The 25,157-nt window shown below is 47.1% G+C and overlaps 1 protein-coding gene across 1 annotated transcript in view; it reads right to left on the reverse strand.

The window, feature by feature from the left end:
* Window positions 1-24,853, reverse strand: part of ATP2C2 (ATPase secretory pathway Ca2+ transporting 2) — a 42,394-nt gene extending 17,541 nt beyond the window's left edge. The window contains exons 1-9 of the mRNA XM_063110312.1: window positions 24,800-24,853; window positions 23,722-23,757; window positions 20,226-20,334; window positions 14,205-14,354; window positions 14,048-14,116; window positions 13,626-13,701; window positions 9,208-9,274; window positions 791-915; window positions 551-648 (exon numbers count right to left, since the gene is read on the reverse strand). Coding sequence (XP_062966382.1) covers window positions 551-648; window positions 791-915; window positions 9,208-9,274; window positions 13,626-13,701; window positions 14,048-14,116; window positions 14,205-14,354; window positions 20,226-20,334; window positions 23,722-23,757; window positions 24,800-24,819 — 750 coding nt within the window. The 5' untranslated portion in view covers window positions 24,820-24,853. The remainder of the gene's footprint in view (window positions 1-550; window positions 649-790; window positions 916-9,207; window positions 9,275-13,625; window positions 13,702-14,047; window positions 14,117-14,204; window positions 14,355-20,225; window positions 20,335-23,721; window positions 23,758-24,799) is intronic.
* Window positions 24,854-25,157: the final 304 nt, after the last annotated feature.

The following is a 25,157-nucleotide window of genomic DNA, read 5'->3' on the forward strand; positions in this document are numbered from 1 at the left end:
GCCAGGTAGCAAATATTTTCACTTTTGCAGCCCATACAAGCTCTGCCGCAGAGATTCAACTGTGCCACCAGCAACACGGGAACAGGTGGGTGTGGCAGTCTGCCAAGAAGACTGTGCCAGGAAAACTTTAAAATATAACCACTGGACCCTGGCGAAAATTTGCTGAATCCTTGCCCTGGAAAGTTTTGTGGAAAAAAAATAAGGGCACAAAATCGCATATTGAGAGGGCTCACAACTGTGGCAAACGAATGGGAGAGAGATTGAGCAATGGACTAACTGCGATTACTTTATTATGGGAGGTAATGGATAATTGTTGTCTAGCTTTTAAATTTTGTACTGTGCTTATTGTTAGTAAACAATAAAAAAAAATAAAGGAGACTGCCTTAAATCAGTCATGTCTCTTACTGTTGTTTGTAGCAAGGAGATTGTACAATAACCCCAATTTCTTTCTTATTGTGTTCTGGAAGACACCATGTGCTTTCTCTAGGAAGGTGAGGGCCTAGCAGGGCACACCTTTGTCTCAAGACTTGTAAATTCGTTTGGGACTTACCTTGGCATGGAGCCCATCAGACGTTACAAGCTGGGTCACTGTCATTTCGTTGGCGGTCAGAGTCCCTGTCTTATCAGAACAGATGACATTGCAGCAACCTGGTACAATAAAGCATCAGTTTATAGAAAGAGGGGGTCATCACCAACTCTTAGGCTTGTAAAACACCTAGGTCAAATGACCATGACACCCAAACCTCTGTTCAATCCAATTTGTAAGAATTACATCAGTGGAGTCCCTCACCTAAAGTCTCCACGATCGGTAACTTCTTCACAATGACCCGCTTCTTGGACATCCGCAGCACTCCCAGGACCAGTGTAACTGTGACAACGATGGGCAGACCCTCTGGAATGGCTGCCACAGCCAGGCTGGATGGAGAGGTCAAACAGGTCACCTTTAACACTCACTTAAGGACAATGTGAACCCAACTGGGATTGGCAATGCTTTCGCCTAGTGAAGCTTGTCTTTGGTGTCCCCAAAGTCTACGGTCTATTCTCCATTCCTAATCCCATGGTGCACCTGTCTCCTTCTTCAGCATTCACTGCCCTGAGCAGTCCCCCTGCAAACCCTGTTCCTGGGAAGGGACCCACTCCTATCAGCCATCCACACCGTAGTGTAAATGAGTTTGTTAGTTGTCTTGCCTCTTTATATGCTTTTGCATATAAATTATTCTCATTTGTTGGAGATAAAAGTCTTTGGGCCCCATGAAAGGAATTTTCAGAATCAGATAATAAGTGGGAAGTAGAATTTTTTGGTTCAAAGGGTTCTCTTAGGTCCCTTAAATTTCATTTTTCTTTAGTCTAGTAGTTTAGATACTTCCTGTAAGGAAGTCAGACAAGAAAATTAATTAAAGTTGAAGGAGATAAAATGGCACAGCTATGCCTTTGCTTATGGAGTCGACCTATTTTGGGGTGTCTGCTTGCTTCTTTATTACCCCTGCACCTCTTTCTTACCATGTAACCACCCCCCTGCAGCTATGATTGATTGGGTTAGAAGAGGCCACGTGACCCATGCTGAGCCGGCAAGATTCTCCCTTGGGAATGTGAATTGGGATTGAGGCACACAGATGCTCCTTGCTATGGGTGTGCCAACAGGTGATGGGATGTTAAGAGGGGACTCTTTCTGCCTTAGTTTTGGCTGAGGCTCCACAGCATTGGGGCCAACTGACTCCACACTCTGCACTCCTCCAGTGGTAGACTGGCATGATGCCTGGCATCTGCTTTGCAATAGTCAGGAGTGGGGCACAGACAAAGCAAGACTGGATGGGAGCTGATCGCTGTTGAAGCCAGGTAGGAGCTATGCAGGTACTAATCTCTTGACTTCTATATATGCTTGAAAGTTTCCTTCAAAACGTTTAGCAACAAATGTGAAAAGAAACCATGACAACCCAAATGTCCATCAGTAGACGAATGGATGAATCAAATGCGGTCTGTCCATACAATGGCATACTGTTCAGCCATAAAAAGGAATGAAATACTGACGCACGCTAGAATGTGACTGAACCTTGAAAACATGCTAAGTGAAAGAGCCAGACACAAAGGCCACATATTGTATGATTCCATTCATATGAAATGTCCAGAACAGGGAAATCCATGGAGATAGTAGATTAGTGACTGCTGAGGGTTGGGAGTGGATGAGTTGGGGAGTGGGGGGTGACAGCTAAAGGGCACAGGGTTTCTCTTTGAGGTGATAAAAATGTTCTAAAACTGGCTGTGCTGATGGTTGCATATATTTGTGAATATACTAAAAACATTAAATTGTATACTTTGAATGAGTGAATTATATGGTATGGGAATTATATCTCAATAAAGCCATTTAAGAAAAAAAAAAGAAGAAGAAGAAAAGCAACCTGGGCTGGTGACTTGGGGAGAGGAAGAGAGATGTCGAGCCGGTAGGGGGAGGTGAGCAGACCCTCTCCACAACCCGAGGGGGTGGGAATGCTGTGCCTTACATGAAGTTTTAAGTATTTTCATCGCATGAAACCACTCATTATAATTTCTAGAAAGAGACTATTTGGGGGACTAGAAGTGACCAGGGAATTTGTTATCTGAGAACAACCAGAAAAATCACAGAAGAAGAGGGCCGACCTCTTGCCAAAACAGAGCCCACTTACAGCCACTGATGGGGACCCTGGAGAAGCCCCACAAGATGCTTCCATTGAAACAGGGCTCACCTGTGCCAGGTCCTGGGGGCCAAGCCACTTAGTAAGTAAGTGAAGCGGGCAGTGAGATTGGTGCTGAGGTGGGGAGCCCACAGCCAGGCCCTCCCTGCCCAAGGCACAGGGCTGCCACTGAGCCATCAGGGATGACAGCAATGGCCAGTGGTGCCAAACCTTCCCCACTTCCCAAGAGAAACTGGAAACCCAGCATCTCTTTAATGCACAGTCCCATTTTTCAGATGTTGGCAACAAATCCCAGTTTTTTAAAAAAACGACGCATTTCAAACAAAACCTATTTTCTGGCTACATCTCACCCACAGGTGGACTGATTTCTGTGCATGAGAACATCCAGCAGAGTGCTGTAGGTATCCAGTAAATATGTGCTGAACCAACACATGTAAATGAGAAAATACACATGAGTGTCTACACCCAGGCAGGCCGAGCACAGAGGGAGCACTGTACCTGGGTTGGTTAATAGAAACCCAGGCTGGGGGCGCTCCTTCGACCAAAATCACACATGGCTACCACGAAGTTCATTGGATCAAGGACACCACTGATTGTGAAGGGCACTATTATTTTGTGTTCCACTAAGAAAAAAAAATACATTGCCAATTAATGTGACATGGTGCTTTCTTACCCCATTGCTCATAAAAAGCAGTCTGATCTCAGAGGAGTTGACACGTGAAAAAGAGTGTGTATCTTAGAATCAAAAATATCATACATGAATGATGACCTCTCACCCAGAGACAATGGAACATTTAAAGACAAGTTATATAAACCCAGATTACTGAATTTGATCAAGGGGCTGTGCCTGGTTTCTTTGGTGACAACAAAAGGGCTTCCTTGGTTTTATGGCACAGGCTGACAAGATTAGCTAAACAAACATCAAAGGAGGGTCATGATGGTGACTTCCACCCCATACAGCATGGGGAGGGCATTTCTGCACATACCTAGCCATGCTCATAGTGATAAAAAATTAATCCACAACTAGTAAAGATCAGAATGAACCAGGAAAAGAAAATGCCTTGGATCATTCTGGATGTCACTCAAGGCACATGGAATTAGGATAAGTTTTATGAAGAACAATTCTTTCATTTTACTTATTTTGGAAAATCTCCTCCCTGGCTGTTCTGCCATTTCTATTTTCTGATTCAGTGGTTTCAGGTGACTTTAATCTGCCACTAAAAATGGAAAAACTTCACCCTTTCATAATCACAGGTAAAGTGCAAGTTCACCATGGATCAAATGGGATGAGCAAGTTGAACTGGAACTGGTAGCACTAGCATGACCAAGAGCCCAGGGGGTGGGGGTGGGGGGCGGGGAAGGGACACTGAAACCTTTTTTTGTTTGTATCCTGGAAATACGTAAATAGTCTTTTCTGGTTCACAGAACTTTGCATGGTTTATAAGATGAGAATGGAGCGCATCCTTATCTCGGGGAGGCTTTTAAGCATTCTGGCTTCTGAGAGCTCCACTTGCTCTGGGATCCTCCCCCAGGCTGACTTTTCCCTCCCAGCCAGGACACACGCTGCTGAAGGCTCAGTCACCCGAGTGGCAGGTGTCTCCTCCTCCTTCCTGTTTCTGCTCTTGTCAGGCCTGGATTGGGGGTAGCATCTAATAACAGCCTCACTACTTAGAGTGTGCTCCCTGGACCGGCCACATCAGCACCCCTGGGAGCTTGTTAGAAATGCAGAGTCTCAGGCCCCACGCAGACCCCTTGAGTCAGGAGACTGATAATCTGTGCTTAACAAGCTCTCCCAGGAACCCTCCTATTCTTACACTCAAGTTTGAGGCCCCTGCTGGACAGTGATGTCCTCCAGATTGTTGCTGTATTGCCTTGGACTCTGCCACTCACAGCATAACTCAGTTGTGGCTCCCACCTGCCACCTCCTTCAACCTGCTTATCAAGGGTGGCCAACACTTTTCATCTCTCTGCTCTCACAGCACAGTAGGGATGGCCTGGCGTGGCACGTTGAAGAGCGTTCTGATGGCGTGGTTAGGGGTGGGAGCAAAGGGGCCTCACGTTTCTCTGGGATCTGGCTCTAACCAAATCCATCATCGTGGTGACCAGGCACGGTCTCCTCCTGGTGTTCCCTGGACATACCAGGCTTGTGCCCACCCAAAGGCCTTTGCCTATGCCCCCCCCTACCTGCAGCACCCTTCCTGCTCTTCTCTTACCTGGCTCCTTCTCATCTCTCAGCTCTCTGAGCTGAAGACTCCTAAGAAAAATCTTCCCTGGCCACCTGGGCAGGTCACATCCCTCTTACCTCCTTTTTAATCTCTCTCAGCAGTTGTTTCCTTCGTAGCACTGCTGATAGTTGTAATTATTTTCATTAACATGCATATAAATTGATTATATTTACTTTCTCCACCAGCCTGAGAACTCCACGAGGGTGGAGACTGTATCAGCACTTAGATAATGTAAATAGGCAGTCAACAGATGCAGCAATGATCCAGCAATGTCACTGCTGGGTATGTACCCAGAGGAATGGAGATCATCATGTCAAAAGGATACCTGCACTCCCATGTTCATCACAGCGCTGTTTACAATAACCAAGACATGGAACCAACCTAAATGTCCATCCACGGATGATTGGATAAGGAAACTGTGGTGCAATGGAATATTACTCAGCCATAAAAAAGAATGAAAACCTGCCATTTGCAGCAGCATGGATGAGTCTGGAGAAAATTATGTTAAGTGAAATAAGCCAGACAAGGAAAGAAAAATACCATATGTCCTCACTCATAACTGGGTGCTAAGAAAGGAAGAAAGAAAAAACCTAAATGATTCCTTGAACTTTCGGAATAACAGAGATGGGGGTGAGATGGAGAGGGGGGTTGGGGAGGGATAGGCTGGGTAAAGGGCATAAAGAAAAATCGCGATTTGTAATAATAATATGCTTATAATAAAAATTAAAAAAACCAAAAAACCAGATGAACAACAAATATTTGTGAGGCAAACAACTGAGCCAATGACCAGTGGTGGCCGAGGTGGGGGACCAAGGACGGCACAAGCGGGAGAATTCAGACTTGCTGGGAGGCAGCAGGACACCGGGAGCCTGGCTTTGGACCGGACACAGGGCAGTTCAAGTCTAGCTCTTCCATCCCTGATTCTGTAACCACAAGACTGTGTCCGTCTAACCCTGTGTCCTGGTGTGTAAAATGGAGACCAGCCTTTCCCTATGAGCTATGGAAGGACTGACTGCAATCAGATGGCCCCCTCCCACACCCACCCCTTGCTGCAGCATCAACAGACCCTAGTCTCTCTCCCTCCAATTTCTTGAAGATTCTAGAATTGACTCTATGAGCACTCTCTCCACCTGCATCATACTCTTAGTGACTTCAACATCTGCTAGATGGTCCTTCCCATGCCCTGGCTCCTACCTCCTCAGCCTTGTCCCCCCAATAAGCTTGACCTCCAGCCACCCACCTCCCTCAGCAACCACAGCCTGCTGATGTGAGCTGAATTCTGTCCTCCCCAAACGATATGTCCACGTCTAACCCCTGGTATGGGTGAATGTGACCTTCTTTGAAAATAGGGTCTTTGCAGATGTAATCAAGTCATTAGGCTGCCCACCCTAGTCCAACGTGGCTGGTGTACTTATAGGAGAGGAGAAGAGATGCAGAGACAGATGGAGGGAGAAGACCATGTGACAGGCAGAGATCGGGGTGATGTATCCACACACCAAGGAACACCCAGGAATGCCGGCAACGCCAGAAGCTGGGAGCATGGGACAGATTCTCCCTGAGCCTTTCGAAAGAGCACAGCGACACCTTGATCTCGGGCTTCTGGCCCCCAGAAATGAGAGAGAATAAATTTCTGCTGTTGTGGTACCCTCAGTTTGTGGTACTTTGTTACGTGGCCCACGACACTACAAACCCAGTCACATTCCAGGTCTCAGCATGAGCATTAGCTGAGCCCCTCCGTGACCTGGATCTCAGGTTCCCGCTTCTGCCCACCACCTCCTATCCTTCCAGCTCTTTCTCTCTAGCCCTTGAATCCCACAATCCTTTAACTCCACCGAGACCCACAGTTCTTTGAAGGTGGGAACAGTAACTGTCCTGCTCACGACTGTCCCCAGTACTGACACTGTGTGCTGATCATGAAAGGGACTTAGTGAAAATGATACAATTAGATCACATGGTCAAAGCCATACATGCCGACACAGAAGCATAAACGGCCACTGAAGGCTCTTTGAAGACGGGTTCTTTCTTCTTTTATATCCCTCACAGCATCCGGTTCAGGATATAAAGTCAGAAAGCCCCAATTGACTTGAGTCATGACCATCCTACAATCAGAAGGGCACCCTGGGCTTTATCATCTAGAGCTTAACAAGCCCTTTCTCACAGCCACTAGCAAGACACATGGTGCACCCAGCATATTTTCAGAGAAAAAGACCTGAAACCCAGCAGGACTGTCTGTACAGGACAATGCCTAGATTTTCATGATTCCAAATATTTTTTTGGGAAAAGTCCAAAACCTGGCATTAATCCACTTATTTATAGATTATTTATAGCTAAAACCTAAAGACAATAAACTATTCGTGCAGCTGTTTTCTCTTTCTTTTTATATTTCTATTCTGAGAACTATTTTTTAAAGCTATTCTGATGTGGTTTGAATGTCTGCGTGTCTCATTGTATGGACTTTATTTTTTGCCTTGGAATTAAGCTGAGATGGGGTTTTCCAAATGTCTGTCATTTACATTTTGCTTTTACAACTTTTCTCACCCCTGTGTGCCTGTGTTATCATTGTGTAATGTTCTTTAAACCAATTCCTCTTTTTTTATGTTAAGTTTTTCCCTATGTCCCCAGGATTTTGTCACTCTGAGTGACAAAGTGTCTAAAACCAGACATGCTCTTTTTAAATTTCCATTCATTCAAAAAACAGTTATCAAATGCTTTCGTAATATGACACGTCTGTCCACATGTTGTTTGCTGCCTGACCCTCAATTAACGCATACAGCATGGTGTGATTAAAAAAATAAGGCATTTGGAATTTTAAAAGACCCACATTTGAATCTATTCTATTACTAATTATCAGGTAACTGTGTACATTCACTTACACATAGGCAAGCTTGACTCGGAGATGAGTATGCCTGACACTATGTATCACACTGTGTACCACAGCAAGCACACCAACCCTTAAGGCAAGTTTCTCTTGCCCACACTGGTCAGCTCCAGGAAAGCAGCCTCCCTGAAACCTCCGTGTCCCAGCACACACTGGGATACCTCAATCCACTGTGAGTGTGTGGATTTATTGTAAGCATCGTTACAACACAGGTGCTTGTAAACAATTTGCTTTTTATACATAAATGAGAAAGACTCTAAGGATCCTTTTAATAATAGCACTTTTAGTTCCCTGCTCTATGCTTTCTTTTTTCTTCTTTATTGAGATATAGTTCACATATCATAAAATCCACCCCTTTAAAGTACGTAATTCAGTGGGTTTTAGTATATTCAGAGTTGTGCAACCATCATCACAATCAATTTTAGAACATTTTCATCACCTTCAAAAGAAAACTCACACATACATATATATACTCACACACACATATATTTCTAGCAGACATTAAAATAATTTTCCGTGTAACACCTAAAACCGTCTTGCAGCATGAGCAGCTTGTGGGTCACCTTCTGAAAACCACCAGAAGATGTGACGCTAGAAATGTGTTGCCTTCTCTGTGTCCTAGATGGGCCACCAGCCACCCTCCTGCTGGGACATACCCAGTTAGTGACAATCACTGGCACTCTGCTCCCCTTGCCTTGGCAAGTAGCCATGGAAAAGCTACTGGCAATGTCACCCCACTGCACTGAGCTGGGCTCCCCTTTTCTCTGCATTACCCACCAGGACCTAGGAGGTTGAAACTACTTATCAGAATCACCATGTGGAAGAGGGGCAGGTCCCCTCAGCTTAACATTAAGTGCCCTGACTCCCAGGCATCACTTGTGTGGCCTTGGGCTACATGTCCACGGTCCTCTCTTATTGCCTCCTCTGTAAAATGAGCACTTGGATTGAGTTCTATACCAGTAACCAGAGCACCCATTCGCTATGCATGCGTATTGTTGTAGGCTCTCACGTGGACTAAATAATTTAATCTCACAACGACCCTAGAAGAGGGGCTATTATCATTCCCATTTTACAGAGGAGGAAACCGAGGCACAGAGAACCAAGACACTTGCCCAGGGTCACACAGCTAGGAAGTGGCACAGGCAGAATTTAAACTTAGGCAGACTGGTTCTGGGGTCCAGGCTCTTAGCCGGAAAGACCCAAACTCACGGGCAGAGAGTGACCAGAAAGGGAACTTCAAATCACATACTTTCATTAATTTGCAAGCACTCACAGGCACCCCTGCCTGTTGGACAACACGCTATTGGGGTGGGGAGGACACGGCTTCCTTATGCCTTTTCTACTCTGCAGTCTCCCCACTTTCTCTCGCTGCAGGGAAGGGCTCAGAGCCCATCCAACCCACTGACAAGGCGAGGGACAGCCACCATGCCCTTACCTGACCCCAATCGTGAACATACTGAGGAGCTGCTTTCCTTGCAACCAGCCAACCAGCATGATTAGACCTGGGGAAGAGACAAAAACAGCCTATCTGTGTGCACACAAGTTGTTCTCTGATGTCTGAAGGCATCTTAAACTCATTTTCTTAAAGAGTTTACAGGAGGACATACACAGGGGAATGATTAATAACCTCAAGGACTTTCAATGACTTTCTTTTTTCTTTTTTTTTTTTTTTTTTAAGGAAGATACTTTTATCACTTCAAAAAAAAAATTTTACAGGAAAAGTTCAAGTTAAGTTCAAGTGAAAGAAACAAACAAATAAGCAGTTTATTTGGGGCTGTTTACACATGTTTACATATCATTCCAAAAGTTCCCCCTTTGCTGTGTGGATCCAGAAGCTCCCCCTGGGGTGTTCAGCATGGCAGGTGACAGCTGCTCCTGTGATGGGCAGAGGGGCCACTGTTTCTTATTTTACCCTGCCGTGTTCATAATTAAATAGATTCCCTCTCACTTTCTTCTTTAGCAATCATTCGCCAAACATTTACTAAACACCAGGCACTGAGCTAGGCACAGGAGACATGAGACAGTCACAGATGGACCCTCAAGGCAGAAGTGGCCTGAGCCGTCCTGGGACCCATGAAAGTTCACAAGATCTCTGGCAATGGGAAAAGAGCTGGAGCTGCCAGGTGCGGCCTCCGTTTCCTCATCTGTAACATGGGATAACGATCATGCTTCCCTTGAGGAGCTGTTCTAGAGTGTAAGATGTGACCATCTATTTGAAGTGCTCAGTGCAGGTTGGGACCCACAGTTCATGCCCAACAGTTGACTGCTGTGGCCACCATTATCAAAAGCAGTGAGAAAGGGTATGGGAAGGGGTGGTTACCTATTGGTGCCCTTGGAAGACTTGCTAAGGAATGCCAGCTTTGTTTTGCAGGGAATGAGGAAACTGACCATGTTTTATCTGGGTGTAGTGGTATGTGTACGTGTATGTGTGTGGGAGGGAAGGGGTGTCACAAGATCTGTTAGTTTTGTTTTTGATATACTATGATTAGCTACAGAACTCAGTTGTCAACTGAAATCTTAGCTGAAACCCGAATGAACTCAGATGAAATTGATTAGATGGGGGAACACTACTAGAAACAGAAGCAGCAGTGAGCCCAGCGCCCTGCCCACCAGGGGCTTAGCCCACCCCATGGCTCACAAGAGTCAGTCGTGCTCATCTCTCCCCAAACCTACGTTGGCAGCTTGACGTTGGCCATGCTGAGAGTATTTATACCACGAGAATCGGCAAAAACTGCTTCCCCCTAGAAAGTATCTACCAGCATGCCACCACTGCCCTGCCTCTCCCCTGTGGGCCCTCTGGGGATCCACGGGACCCAATTTCAAAACTCCCACTCTGCTAGAGCAGTTCTTGAAATGTTAAAAGGAAAAAGTCTGAGCAGTATCATAGCCCTTGCCATGGACATGTCGATTTAACTAAGTTCTAATTTAACTTAAGGAATGAATAAAGGCTTGTATAAGGCAACAACCTCATGGGACCTCAGCCTCAGAACTTTTTATTTTTAAACAAATTTCATCCTGCAGAAAGGCCTGTTAACACTGTCTACTTTGACAATATGCCTTGAAGCACGTTACTTGGTATTTGTCCTTGGGGCTACTGTGGTAGAGAGACCAGTGCTCATTGTTAAAGCACAACTTCCTTCTGGCAACCCCAGTCATCTAGAGCAGGTGCTGGAAACTTGTTCTGTGTGGGGCCAGCTAGTAAACAGCCCAGCTTTGTGGGGCATGTGGTCTCTGTTGCAGCTCAGCTTTGCCCTTGTAGCTTGAAGGTGGCCATAGACACGTCAATGGCAGGCCTGTGCTCCAATAATGGGTTATTAACGTACGCTGAAAGATGAATTTCATGTAATTTTCACATCATAAAATGCTATTCTTCTTTTGATTTTTAAAAAATCATTTAAAAATGTAAGAAATATTCTTTGTTTGCCAGCCACATGAAAACAGGCAGCAGACCAAATTTGGGCTGGGAACCATAGTTTCCATCCCCTGCTCTAGAATGTGAAAGATGCCTCTGGGCAGGGAGGGCCCTCAGTGTGTTCCTTTCTGCCAGAGATGACTGATCTACACGCAAGGATGGCAAGTGAATAGCCATGCATAGACACTTCCCTCCAGTGTCCTAGGCAGACATCACTAGCCCATCACAGTCCTCTTTGCACTGAGCCTGGGCATGGCCTCAAGATCCTCTCGTGGCACAGAACTCCACCAGCTGTGTCAGATTCAGTGGGTTAAGATAAAACCTATTTCCATCACTGTCCCAGAACCACATAGGGGAGAGAGGAGAGACGAGAGTATAGGGCTATCATAAAACAGTAAACCTAGTGGTTTAGCAGGCTCTGGGCAGTAATTACAAAGCTGGGGGTTGGGAAAGAGAGTAGAAATTGGAGTGTTGGGAAGAGGTGGCCAGGGAGGACAGGGTGAGTGGGACTGTCACCAGGATGATAGAATCAAGAGCCCTGGGTTCCAGCTCCTGGGTACATCCCATGTTCATCAAGCTCAGGCTGTGCTGTGTTCAGGATTTCGTAATGAGAGGATGAGTAATGCACAGAATGCAGCTACCTGCCCGGCCCCTTCATGTATTTTCTCTAATCTTCACAAATACCCCACAAGACAGGAGAATAGGATGGCTTTGGGGTCAGAGATCTGGGTTTATAATCCTCCTCCTCCTCCTCCTCCATGAATCAGCTGTGTAACAGTGGGCAAGCTGCTTACCCTCTCCGAGCCTCAGATTTTCCAGCCATAAAATGGGACAACATTTACCCTGAAGGGCTGTACTGAGGACTAGATGAAATAATGTAATAGAGGCTTAGCACATCTGACACAGAATAAGTGTTCAATCACGTATGGACACCATGACAACCACCCCTCTAGATCAGATAGTGCCTGGGGCACTTCATATGTGTTAACTCCTGGCATGCTCACAAACAACCTTGTGAGACAGGCAGTGGGATTATGCCTCCTCTTGTAGACAAGAACAGCACAGCTCAGAGAGGTTATGTAACTTGCCCAGGGAGGCAGAGCTAGAAGTGGCAGAACCAGGCCTGCAGCCCAGGACATGTGGCTGCAGAGCACATCCTCTAACACTTTGCTCAATTCACCACCTCTCACAAGCTGTAAAGGGGGGGGGTACCTTCCATGCTCTGATACTGTTTCCTCCACCTGGAATTCCCATTCCCTTCTTCTTTTCACTTGGCAAACTCCTATTCATCCTGCAAGACTCAGTTTAATATCACTTCCTCCTTGGAGCCCTCCTAGCTCTTCCAAACAAGAGTAACTGCTGCCTTCACCTTTCATATTGTTCAGCTGTCTCTCTCCTGTTAGACTGGGGCCCATCTAAGGGCAGAAACTGTTTGACTCATCTTGGTGGCCCCAGAACCTAGCACAGGTTCAGCATGTCATAGGACACTCACTAAATGAATTAACGCATCTATGTGGCCAGATGCACAACAAAATTGCAGCTAGGAGGAACAGCTCTTTCTCCCAAGAACTTTCTCTGGCTCTGAAGTGTCAGCCAGACTCACCAGGACTTCCCCACATCATTGCATGTACTATGGGCAATGGTTTATTGGTTTGCTCCTTTATTAAATCATTCACTCAACAAATGTTTATTGAGAAGCTAATACGGGTGAGGTACTGGGTGATCATGAAAGCTGAGAATGAAGGCACAGAATCAAGGCCAGAGCTGGAAATAGCAGGAAGGAGCAGGTGAAGGGATCAGGACAGCCCCTTGAAGATGTTAAGGCTTAAGACCTAAATTTAGGTGTGCAGCATTATGTTAATGCTGTCTGGTGTGTTGCCAAAGGCTGGGAAGCACCAGCCCAGGAACTTGCTTAGAAGCATAAAAATATGGCTGGGTGCATGTCTAAACTACACTTCTCAGACTCCTCTGCAGGTGGGTAGGCGATGTGACTCCATTCTAGCCAACAGAAAAGGGCAAAAGCTATGATTCTACTTTCTGGTGCATGCCTTAATAACTTCCCCCACAAGCCTCCGTGTTCTCTTTCTGCACCTGCTAGGTGAGTAGAATTATGGCCTCCAAGGACACAGAGGAAGGCAGAGGAACAACACAGCAGAGGCCTGGGCCCAGGTCAGCAGCTGAGGTGAGTTATCCAGGAACACGCCCCTGGACTGTGGTGTCAGCGAGAAACAGACTTTCACTACGTTAAGCCATTAAAATGCAGGATCTGCGTGTTACAGCAGCCAGCCTGGCCTAGTGCAGAAACCTCTCGCTGCTGTTGGAGGGTCTCTGATCCCTATCCCCAGGCCTCACGCAGGTGAGTGGCAAGATGTTTGGGAAACAGCTGCCCCAGGACGGCTCCCTCTGTCTCCAGAACATAGCACAGAAGCCGCTTCACTCACCGATGATGCCAAATGAGAACAGTGTCAGCTGCTTCCCCAGACTGTCCATGCTTTTCTGTAGAGGAGTTTTAGGCGTCTGGAAGGGTGGGAAAAATGGATTTGTTTGACAAGGTCCCAGCAGCGTGCCCCAGCCTCAGCCTGGCTTTCTTCACAGTGTGTTCGCCTTGATCTGACTGCCAGCCACACAGGGGTGCACATCTACATGAACTCATTGACTTCCACACCTAAGATCTGTGTAGGTTACTGCCAGAAAGTTACATGTTGATGAAAATGCTAACCGATGTTTTGAAATAAAGATGTGTAAAAAGCATGCTCACATTAACCACCTCCTCCTCATTCCGAAGGGGAGGCAGGGCTGGTCTCACTCACCTAGAATAATCTCAAACCCCAGCTCACAAAACCGAAGTGCCACGGCCCCTTACCTCCTCAGCCTGCATCATCTTAAACACTTCTCCGAACTGAGACCTTTCCCCTGTTCCAATCACGACTCCCTGTATTGGAGAGAGAAAGCATAAAATCTGAGGGCTGGAGGCCTGTAGGTGATGGGAGGCCACAGCCCCAGGAGCCCCCTGGACTTACCTGCCCCTTCCCGTACTGCACCAGGGTCCCCATGAAGACAATATTGCTCAGGGTGGTGAGGTCCCCCCCGCCACTCAAGGGGCTGTCCGTCTTACTGCACGGCTCGGCTTCTCCGGTGAAACTGGATTCATCCACCAGGAGGTCTGTGACCTAGCAGAGCAGATAGAAAAAAGTCATAGAACACCCTCCCCCCTTCCTCCCCGAAAATTGGTCTTAAAAGCACAGAATGTATCCAGCACCTTAATGGACGTCAAATAGGGAACACATCAAACTTAAGAAATGAATATCAGAATCATGACCTTGGATGACTCCAGGAGTCAGGAAAGCTTTGAACGTGCGGTCCTTCTTGAAAAACACAAGTCTCATATCTTCTGTTAGTTGTATTTGAAATGTTAATATAACTTAAAAAACTAAAGCAATGGTTATTTTAGAATATGCTTTTATAAGCACCTGTGTTCTGCCCTAACACTCAGCCTGCCCGCCTTGGAGATTTCCGTACAATCCCATATAATAACTGGGCCAGGTTATTCAGTGACAATCTAAGGTTAACACCAGAAACACACACAGGAACACCAACCCCCCCACATGCCCCAGGAAGGAGAAGGGAGATGCTAACATTTATGGACACTTGCTATATGCCAGGCCCTGGGCTGGGCTCTTTCCGAGCCTTATCTCTTGGTCCTTGCACACCCTCCTGCACAGAAGATTCTATTTTCTCCATTTTACATATGGGGAAATGGAGGCATAGAGATTAAGTCACTTGCTCAAGTTTCCACAGCTGGTTAGTGGCAGAACAGAGATGTGAACCGAGGCTCTCATTCCAGAAACTGCGCTCTCAGCATCTTCCAAAATTGCCTCTCGAGCACAGACCCAGCACGATCACTCAGAAGGTGAGGCTCCTATGGCCAGAACAGTGCCAGATACCACTGAGGACGGAGAAGGAGTTTAGGGTGGGCCCTGTCCCTCAGGACCTTGTCATCAAGTGTATAAGATCGATTTAGATAGAGAAGTCATCTTCCACAAACCCACAAGGGCACAACAGATCAGCATTTCTCAAACAGGGGTCTGTGAGTTCTCTATAATTTAAAACTTTTAAAACTCAATAACAATCTCCCAAAAATATGTGCACTGCCATGGGACCTCAGCCCCCAAGGATGACAGGGGCCCCCACTTGCCTGGGTAACGCCCATCTCCCCCCTTCCTCCTTGATGGACCCCCGTGGTCTTGGGAGCGGTGATGAGTCCAGCTGCATGCCCACGTGCCCACATGCCCTCCCTGGTGACTCACAGTGTCCCTCATGTTCGGGATAATGGGGTGTAAGGAGAAGTCACGAGCAATCCTGGGGAAGGTCTTTGGAGGCAGCTTGAGGGATATTCTACAAAATACCTCGCCAGTACTCCTCAAAACTGTCAAAGTCATCAGAAATAAGGAAAGTCAGAATCTGTCACGGCTAAGAAGAGCCTAAACAAACATGACAACTAAATGTCATGTGGGATCATGGAGCAGAAAAAGGACATTAGGGAAAAACTATGAAAATCTGAAGAAAACACAGACTTTTGTTAAACATTAACATATGGACATTGGTTCATTAATTGTAACAAACGCACCAGAGTAAGGCACGACATTAACAGTAGAGGAAATGGGTGCGGGGTTATGGGGACTCTCTGTACTACCTTCTCAATTTTTCTGTAAATCGAAAACTTTTCTAAAAAATAAAGCAACATTTTTTTTTTTTTTTAATGAGGAAAGGAAGCGAGAGAAGAGACAAAGATGTCTCTGCAGAGGACAGCTAGCCAGAGACACAGGAAGGACGGAGGGAGCTCAGAGACAAGAGGGCACAGGTGGGAAAGGGTGCTGGATGGAGTGGAACCGAGGTGGGGTGTGTGTCCATCTGTCTGTCCATGTCTCACTATGGGCCAGGCATTCCTCTGGGTGCTGAGAATGTAGTAGCAGGCAAATCCCCACCCTCGTGGAGATGGCAACCGACATGCAAACAGTAAACACTGGAACGAATACCAGGGTGCACAGGGTAGGGAGGGAAGGCCAGGAGGAGGGGACAGTGAGCAGAGATCTCGGGGACAGGAAGGGCTAAATCACGCATGGTGGAGAGAGGGTTCCAGGTGGCAGAAACCGCCCTCCCACATGGTGGCCCCCTGCCTGGACATGTCTCATAGGCACTAGAAAGCAGCAACTCAGCTCGCTTGTAGGTCAGGGCCAGGCATGTAGCTTGGGCCTCCTCTGCCTAGAACAGCTGATTCATGTCCATTCAACCTTTGAGGTCAACTTGAAAGCTGCTGTCTCCAGGAAGCCCTCCCTGACTGCACCAGGCCTGGCAAGTCTTTCCCATTTGGGAAATGCAGAATTCCTCTCATAGCTCCCCCAGCAGTCATTGAGTTGTGAGTAGATTTAGGTTTGGCACTTTAGGCTATAAACCCACAAGCACAGGGACCAAATCTGTTTTCCGCATGGTATCCTCAGCACCCAGCACAGTACCAGGCACATAACAGGCACTCAAGAAATATTTGTAGAATGGATGAGTGATGGAGATGGGGGTGCCTACGGGTGTCCTGAGGCAGGAAGGGAGGGGAGACTGGCTCAGAGAAGGGCCTTGAATGTGGTCCACCCCCCAAGGATGTCCGCATCCTAATCCTCAGAACTTGGGAATGTGTTATCTGACAGGGCAAAAGAGACTTTGCAGAAGTGATTAAGTTAAAGACCTTGAGATGGGGAGATTATCCTGGATTATCTGGGTGAGTCCAGTGGAATCACAGGGTCCTCATAAGGGGGAGGTGGGAGGGTCAGAGAGATGTCTGAGAGTCAGGGACATGTGATAGTAGGAGCAGCAGGTGGAGTGACATGGCCATGAGCAACACTGCAGGTGACCTCTCAAAGCTGGAAAAGGCAAGGCAAGGGATCCTCCCTTGGAGCCTCCAGAGGCCCTGCCGACACTGTTGATTTTGACCTCCAGAACTGTAAGATCATACCTGTGTGTTAAGCCACTAAGCGGTCATTTGTTACAGCAGCCACGGGAAACTGATACACTAAGGAAACCCAGGAGACACAGAGAGCCAGAAAAAGTCAGAAGAGCTAGCCACAGGGAAAGAGAACCAGCTGTGATGGAGGACGTGCGCTCCGGGGCCAGGCTGCCCGGGTTCAGATCCCCCTGCCATGTGACCTCAGGTGGCTGCCCAACTTCTCCAGGCTGCTGCATCCTTGTTGTAAAACAAGGAAAAATAAGAGTGCTGTTTTCTTGCCAGGCCTGGTGCAGTTGGGAGATGACATGTGGCAGTTTTTACATATGAGCGGTGAGCACGGACTTGATAGATATGAAAAGTCTTTGGAAAGTTCATTGAGAGATTTGTATTTTCTTTTAATTCTATTTTCCCATGACCTTTTGAAGTGCCCTCATGTATATAGAAAAACATCAGTTCCCTTCATCTGAAGTAAACTGAGGGAGGCAGACGTTCAGGTGGAGTTTCCAGGCCAAGGATGAGCAGAGCTGGGGTGTGGGGGGCTGGTGGATGGGCGGAGCTTCTAGTGAACTTCCAGGGCACAATTTTGGCTGAGGGGCAAGGGGGGATTAGGGCAGGACGTGGGTGCGGCTCCCTTCCTGCTTAGGTGCACGGACTCCTCCTATCTCCCCACGCAGGGCTCCCAGCCTTTGCTCTGACCTCCAAGACGGAGCGTTACTTGGAATCCTGACAACTCCGATTTTGCCTTTTTATTTTAGAAATGGTACAAGAAAAAAAGAATGAACAATGACCTGCCTCCCTGGATGTACCAGGTCAGCCTTTGACTGAGGACTTTGCTATTGTTTTAACTCTGGGAAAGAGAAAATAATGTTTCATGACCGATCCTCACACACTATGCAAAAAAGGTTTTAAAATGTTTATAAAGCACTCCCAGGGTTCAGAGCTTAGTAGCTCATAAAGGATTTTCCACTGTGAGCAAACAAAGCTACTGATTGTTCCATAGAGTTGAAAAATACAGAGAGGGAAGTCTGTAGTGTGCTCATGGCTGGTGGCCTTGAGGAAAACCTCCTCAGTAGGAATACACAGGGTACAACTAGGAGAGAGACAGTTCACGTAGTAACAGAGTGATTTGGCTGCTTTTTTGTTATTGGATTTTTTGAGGCTGTCTGGTATAGGGAACTGAACCCTTGACATTAGTGTTACAAGGCTGTGCTCTAACCGACTGAGGTAACTGGAGTCATGTGGGGTTTAAAAACATGTTTCAAAGAACTGCTGCAGAGACCCATAATGATAAAAAATAAAATCAATTACTAATGCCTGCTGACTGTCACCTCACGTCAGGCATGTGCTAAGTGTGCTATAGGACATTGCTTGTTTCCTCTTCACCACAGGCCCATGGAGTGGAAACCAACCCTTTCAGAGATGGGGAAACTGAGGCTTAGAGAGGTGAATCCCTTCCTCAAGTCCATCGTTACTAGATGCAGGGGCAGCACTTGTGGCCTAGGGTTCGCTGACTCCCGGCACATGCTGCAGTAATGACAGCCACACCTTGCCTGACACTCAGCCACGCCAGGCACTGTGCTAGGCATGTTGCATCTATGAGGTTATGTAATCCTATGGACATTATCATCCCCCATTTTACAGATGAGAAAACTGAGGCACAGAGAGGTTAAGTAACTTGCTCAAAGTCACACAGCTTTGAATTATAGAGCCAGGGCTCAAATCGAGGCCAATGCCCAGCCCCAGGGCACTAACCATCTGTCTGCACTGCCTCTCTTTGCATCTGTAACTGCACTTGCAGTGAACACATGTCCTCCTTATTGGCTTCCCAGGATCTGGACCCCACTCCATGCCTGGCGTATTATGAGTGGGGCCCAGATCCACTCAACAGAGAAGTGGAAAACGTCAGACCTTCCTTACAGGTGGGGCTTGCCAGTTGACAGTGGTTCCTCTGATCAGATCTACACCCCCAGACTGGGAGTCGGGGTGCCAATGCTAGTGCCAAATACAGGAGAAGCGGGGACCATGAAGATTCCACTTCTGGTGCTACAAGGGCACCAGCATCAGCCATGGAGTGTGCCCTCCTTAATGTGGCATCCTGGGCACCCCTCACCTTTGCCCTGCCCTGCCTAGAGATGTGAAAGTCAGGGGCAGAGAGGTTGGACTGAGTGTCCACACATAAGATGGCCCTCTGGCCCTTGCCTCGATGTCACAGATTGGATGAGAAAGCTGTAAACACAGGTCTCAGAGGCTGGGCTCCAACGCTGCCCCTCTCCATGCCCTCCCTCAAAGCCAACCTTTGAACAGCATGTTGATCCTCTGGTTCCTAAGAACACGTCTGTAAATAAATCAGGCAGATAACCTACGCTTAATCCTTTATGACTAAAAGCTTTGAATAGTTCTTACACATTCTTGGAAGGATTCATAAAATAGATTTCTCCCATCGACAGATCATGCTGAACTTGATTTAACCTTTTCTCAAGAATCCGGGATAACTTCAAAGAGATTGTTCCATGAAGGTGAGACTGACAAATGTTGGGGGAGGAGACTGCCCCACCCCCGATGTCCCCAAACCACACGGCTGGAAAATCTTGTGCTGCTTTTTATGTTTTCGTTGGTTCTGTTTCCCTCCTCATTAAGCAGTCTGATATCACTTCTTTCTGACATCTGTGTGTCCTTTTCCAGAAGCAACTCCTACCTCATTCCCCAGCCCTACCTTACTTTAATTTGCTACTGCAGCCTGCTGTAAACTGGAAAATCACATAACCTAAATTCATTAGGCTTATACTTAAAATGAGAATAAGTAAGTTAGGAAATGTGGCTTGAGGGACTTTATGCTTATAATTAGCTTGCTTGCTAACTTCCTGGCTGGTTTGCATGCATGCATGTGCATGTATGTGTGTGCATGTGTATGTATGCCAGTATGTGTACATGTATGTGTGCACACGTGTATATGTACATGTACGTGTGTGAGAGAGAGGAAGAGAAAACGCACGGCTGTAATAAGCTTGATGTCTGCACATCCATCAACAAGGGTTGGGAGCCTCACCTCCGTAAGTCGGATGTCCGCAGGGATCCGGTCTCCGATGGAGAGAGACACGATGTCTCCAGGTACCAGTTCTCGTGCGAGCAGGTGCTGGAGTTTTCCTTCTCTTATGCTGCATTGGAAATGGTGAAAGCAAAGGCACACACTCACACCCCGTCTGCATGCACCTTGACACATACAGCAAAGATCATAGAAAAGCACTTTCTCTTTCAATTACGTACATCCCTGTGTCTCTATGGTTTTGTTTATTTTTTAACTCACATATCCTAAAAGACATTTGGGCAAGTGTGCAGCTTCTGTGCAGCCCTGAACCTCACCTGAAAAACAGGGCTACTACAATTTACCTGCCTGGAAACAAGGCTGGGCCATGTGCCCTCTAGAAGCTTCTGCAGGTCTAGGCCAGCGATTCTAAAGCCTCCTAATGGTGCCACAGTGAGCAGTGCTTCTGTCTTCAGAGAACACACCACTCTGGGTGCAGAACCCATCTCCGGAAGTCAGGGATGGTGGAGCCGTGTCACAGCTAGGAGGAGTATCTTAGGTGCCTGAGAAGTCCACGACCTCCTTTTACACAGGGCCATGACCACCAGCCTTTAGACCGTGGATGTGCCTCCGTGCACAGGCTCCGACTGCAATCCCACCCCCCCACTTGTCCATCCAGCTGGACTCTCCCCCCTGGCCCCCTTCAATTCGTCCTATGCATAGCAGCCAGGGAGCTCTTAAAACACAAAAATCAGACTGCAACTCTCTCCTGCTCCAAATCCTTCAATGGCTTTCCCATGACCCTGGAATCAAATGCAAAGGCCCTACTAAGGCCTTCCCAGCCCGGGCCTGCAGCCTGCTGCTCCCCTCTCATTCCATCCAGCCCTTGAACACACCCAGCTCTCCCTGGCCTCAGAGTCTTTGTAGACCTTGAATGCTAAAGCAGACATTCCCTTCTTCTTTGTTAACGCTGGCCTGTAAGACATGAGTAGATGTTTGCAGGGGGCTCGTGGGAAAGGCTTCTTTGGTCTGTAAACACACACATACACAGTCCCCTCTTCTGTGGGACCTTTGCATGTTTGGCTGTGATGCCTGGAGCTATGGCAGCCATCCTGGGATCACAAGGATAGCCAGCCAGAGAACAAAGCCAAGAAGCTCAAGATGGCAGAGTAAGGAGCCAAAGGAACCAGGCTGTTGGTGCTGTCTTCAGTTAGCAAACCCCACTGCTCCCTGCCTCCGACCCCTCGCTATGCAACAAGACGACTTCCTTGTGGTTTGTGTGAGTGAGTTTTACGTTCCGCACAGCCAGGAGCGCCTACCGGACCTGCACCTGCCTAGCCCTCAGCTCCTCCCATGCCGGTCCCCATTCCTCAGGCTCAGCTAAAGTGTCAGCTCCTCCTTGAACGTCAGATCAGGGCACCTGGTCACCAGCTATTTAGAGTTGTCCCCATTTCCTCCACCAGTCACTATTACCTCTCTGTGGGTTTTTTCGTTTGTTGTTTTGATTTTCGTCTGGCTTTGCGTTTTGGTGGGGGAGTTAGGCTCTAATGTGAATGCCACATTTCTAAATCATCTCGTCTCTTCGCTAGCTTATTACCTGCCCACTCTGGGAGGAACGCGAGGCCTCCGGAGGCCCTCGGAGGCCCAAGCCTTCCTATGTGTTCCATTGGTGTAGCCTCGGCACCGCTCCCTCAGCACACAGTAGGTGCTCAATAAATATTTGATGACTGCACAGAGGATGGAGATAACATAGGAAGATGCCACTTGGCAGTGCTGCCCTCGGTTTGCAAAATGGGTCCTGGAGGTTCAGATGGGGGTTTCTTTCAACTCTACGGGGCTGCCTGCCACCACTGCTTTTGAAAATAAAATTGCCTTTTAGAAGTGACTTCTGGGGACAACAATAATGAATACTATTCACCTGAAAGGCCAAGCCTTGACATTTAAACTTAAGATGGGATCAAACCTCATGAATTATTTATATGTCCGATTGCTTGCATGATTCCATCACACATCTGGGTTTCTGACAGCCTTGTTCACCCAAAACATCCGGAAGCCCAAACATTTTTACTGCCCCCAATGGCCCTTCTAGAATTGACATGCCCTCCCTCCTGCTTCCTTGTCATTCTTTTTTGTCCCTCTTCTGTCACTCATCATGCTCTGCCTTGTATCACACACATGCTCTTTGAGTGCAGATTCCTCAAGGGGTGGGACTGGACCGCACTGGAGCTTTCTACTCTCAGCGCTGTGGCTCAGCCGTGCAGCACATGCCCAAGATATGCTAAGGTCCTTCCCCCAGGATTATTCCTCAGAAAATAGAGACAAATATGTGTAAGTCCTTCCAAGCCACCTCAGAGCATGAGATACTTTCAATTACTTTATTTGGAGCAGCAGTGTATATTGGGGAGAGACACATTAGCCTGAAATGACCTTAACCAATGTTAGTAGGTGTGAGAGAGAAGATATTGGCCTTTTTGGAAATCATTTCAGTTTTTAGATGGAGAGTAAACTCAGGGACTACTGGTATACTAAAAATTAAACTTAGAAAAAGCCATCTTTCTTTACTAATGGCAGCTGTCCCTAAAAGAAGGGTCCTCAAAAACATTCCAAGCCTGAGCTGTCCAATATGGTAGCCACTAGGCCCGTTTGCATATTTATATTCAAATTAATTAAGACTAAATAAAATTAAAAATTCAATTCCTCAGTCCCCCTAGTCACATTTGAAGTCCTTGGTAGCCACATGTGACTAGTGATGCTGTACTGGACAGGGAAAATTATAGAATATTTCCGGAAGGTTTGATTGCACAGTGCTGTACTAAGCAGAAATACCATTGAGGTACTGGCGGACATGTTCGTCTTTTCTTTTTCCTTTTTAAACATTTTTTTGTAGGAGCAAAGAGACTGTTGGGACTGCTGAGCAAATGCCCAGAGTTCATTCTCTCGCCTGCCCCACCATACAACTAGTGCTCTGATGCTTTGGGTTCTTAAAGTCTTGGTTCTTAACCTCTTCTGAGTCTACCCTTTGAAAATCCAATGAAACCTCTGAACCCTCCCCCAAGAAAAAATGCACACAGTTTTGCATACTATTTCATAGCCCACTCCCGCCATCCATGGCCCCTAAGCTAGGTAACCTGATTTAGGCACTGATGATAGAGTCAAGGCCCAGAGAGGCTGAGTGACATATCCAAAGACACACAGCAGTCTGTTAGTAGGGCAGAGACCAGGTCTCATAACTCCCAGTAGGACGTGGTTCTCCTTTATTATGCTACAAAGGATACCACCTTTGCTGAACATTTGCCAAACTCACTAACCCCCTGGCTCCTCCAATGAACCAAAAAGTCCCAGGGATGCTCCGACTTACCAGTTACATTCTGGAGGAACCAGCTTGGTAAGCTCTTCCAGAGACTTTTCCGACCTGTACTCCTGGCAGGAAGCACATCAGACATGCTGTTCAGAGGTGGGAGCTCCATAAAGCTCCCACCATGCTCAGGTCACCCTGACCGAGACCTCAGGTAATACATACCTGGATGAAGGCGACGGTGACCACAATGAGCACAGCCTGCAAAGCAAATGGGGTGGAGAGTGGTGTTAGCACCAGAACAATGTCAGAGAGGATGAAGCAATATAGGTGCACTGTGCAGACACTTAGAAAACAGATGAGCCAAAAGAGCAGAAAAGCACCTCAAATTCTGTTACCCAGAGATGCACGTTTTGGGGTGCCCGTCTAGATTTTTCTACATAGACGCACTTATAACAAGGCATCACATAATACAGTCTTTCATTAACAGGGTGTAAACATCACTCCACATTGGTACATGTGGATCCAACCCCAGCCTTTTAAACAGAAGCAGCGAGTTCCATTGTGTGTATCTGTTTCTGTATTTTAAAAGAATAACTTGTATAGAAGGAAAGGAGTAAGAGTGACCGCCATCAGAAGGCGTTCAGTAGAAGCCAGACATAAAAGGCTGCATGGTGTGTGATTCTATCTCTATGACATTTATAGAACAGGTAGACCCCTAGAGGCAGAAAGCAGATTGGTGGTCATCAGCGGCTGGGGAGACGGGCACTGAGAAGTGACTATTTACTGGTAACAGAGTTTCCTTTGGGGGTAATGAAATGTTTGGGAACGAGACAAGAGATGACAGCTGCACAGTATCATGAATGTACTAAATGCCACTAAATTGTTCACTTTAAAATGGTCAATTTTTTATTATGTGAATTTCACCTAAATAAATTTTTTTTAAAATTAGGTGCTCAGTGGTTATACCTGGGTAATGGATTAAGGACGACTAATCTCTATAGCGTAAATATGCATGGCCCAGGATCAAGCCTTTCCATTCCAGAGGTCACAGGAAAGGAATTTACTGCAATGTCATTTCCAACAGCAAAGAACTAGAAGCAGCTTAGGTGTCTGCCCAGAGAGCAACAGTCGGATAAACCAGGACACCTTGATATTGGGGGTTAAGGAGGACACATGTTGCTTTCCTTTCTTTCCACTGTATTTTCTATTTTTTTTTGCTACAGCAAACTCTTTTTTCTTTGCATAACAACAAGCAGAAGCCCGGCCAGCCCCGTCTGGGAGCCAGGTGCCTCTCACTCACCATGGCGATGCTGACAGCATCCTCGTACTCCTTGGTGATGACGCTCACCAAGGCAGAGCCCAGCAACAGCAGGATCAGGGGGTTCTTAAACTGAAAGATCAAACATAGGGCAGGTCAACACCTCAGTGACCAAGGCTAGGGGAGGGAGACTACCCCATCCAATGGTCCTCCTCTGCCTGAAATTCCACCATTCCTGACCTTCCTGGGGCCATTTTGATGCTGTCTCCATCAAGACACTGCCCTGGCCCTGATTTAGAGTTCCTGGTCTCACCTTACCAGATCTGCATGATGCTCCAGGCGAGGACCTCTGGTGGGATGCCAGCCCTGGTCCAACATGGCCCAGGAGTCCTCTCTCACC

The sequence above is a fragment of the Cynocephalus volans genome, chromosome 10, assembly GCF_027409185.1.
Source record: "Cynocephalus volans isolate mCynVol1 chromosome 10, mCynVol1.pri, whole genome shotgun sequence".
Lineage (NCBI taxonomy): Eukaryota > Metazoa > Chordata > Mammalia > Dermoptera > Cynocephalidae > Cynocephalus > Cynocephalus volans.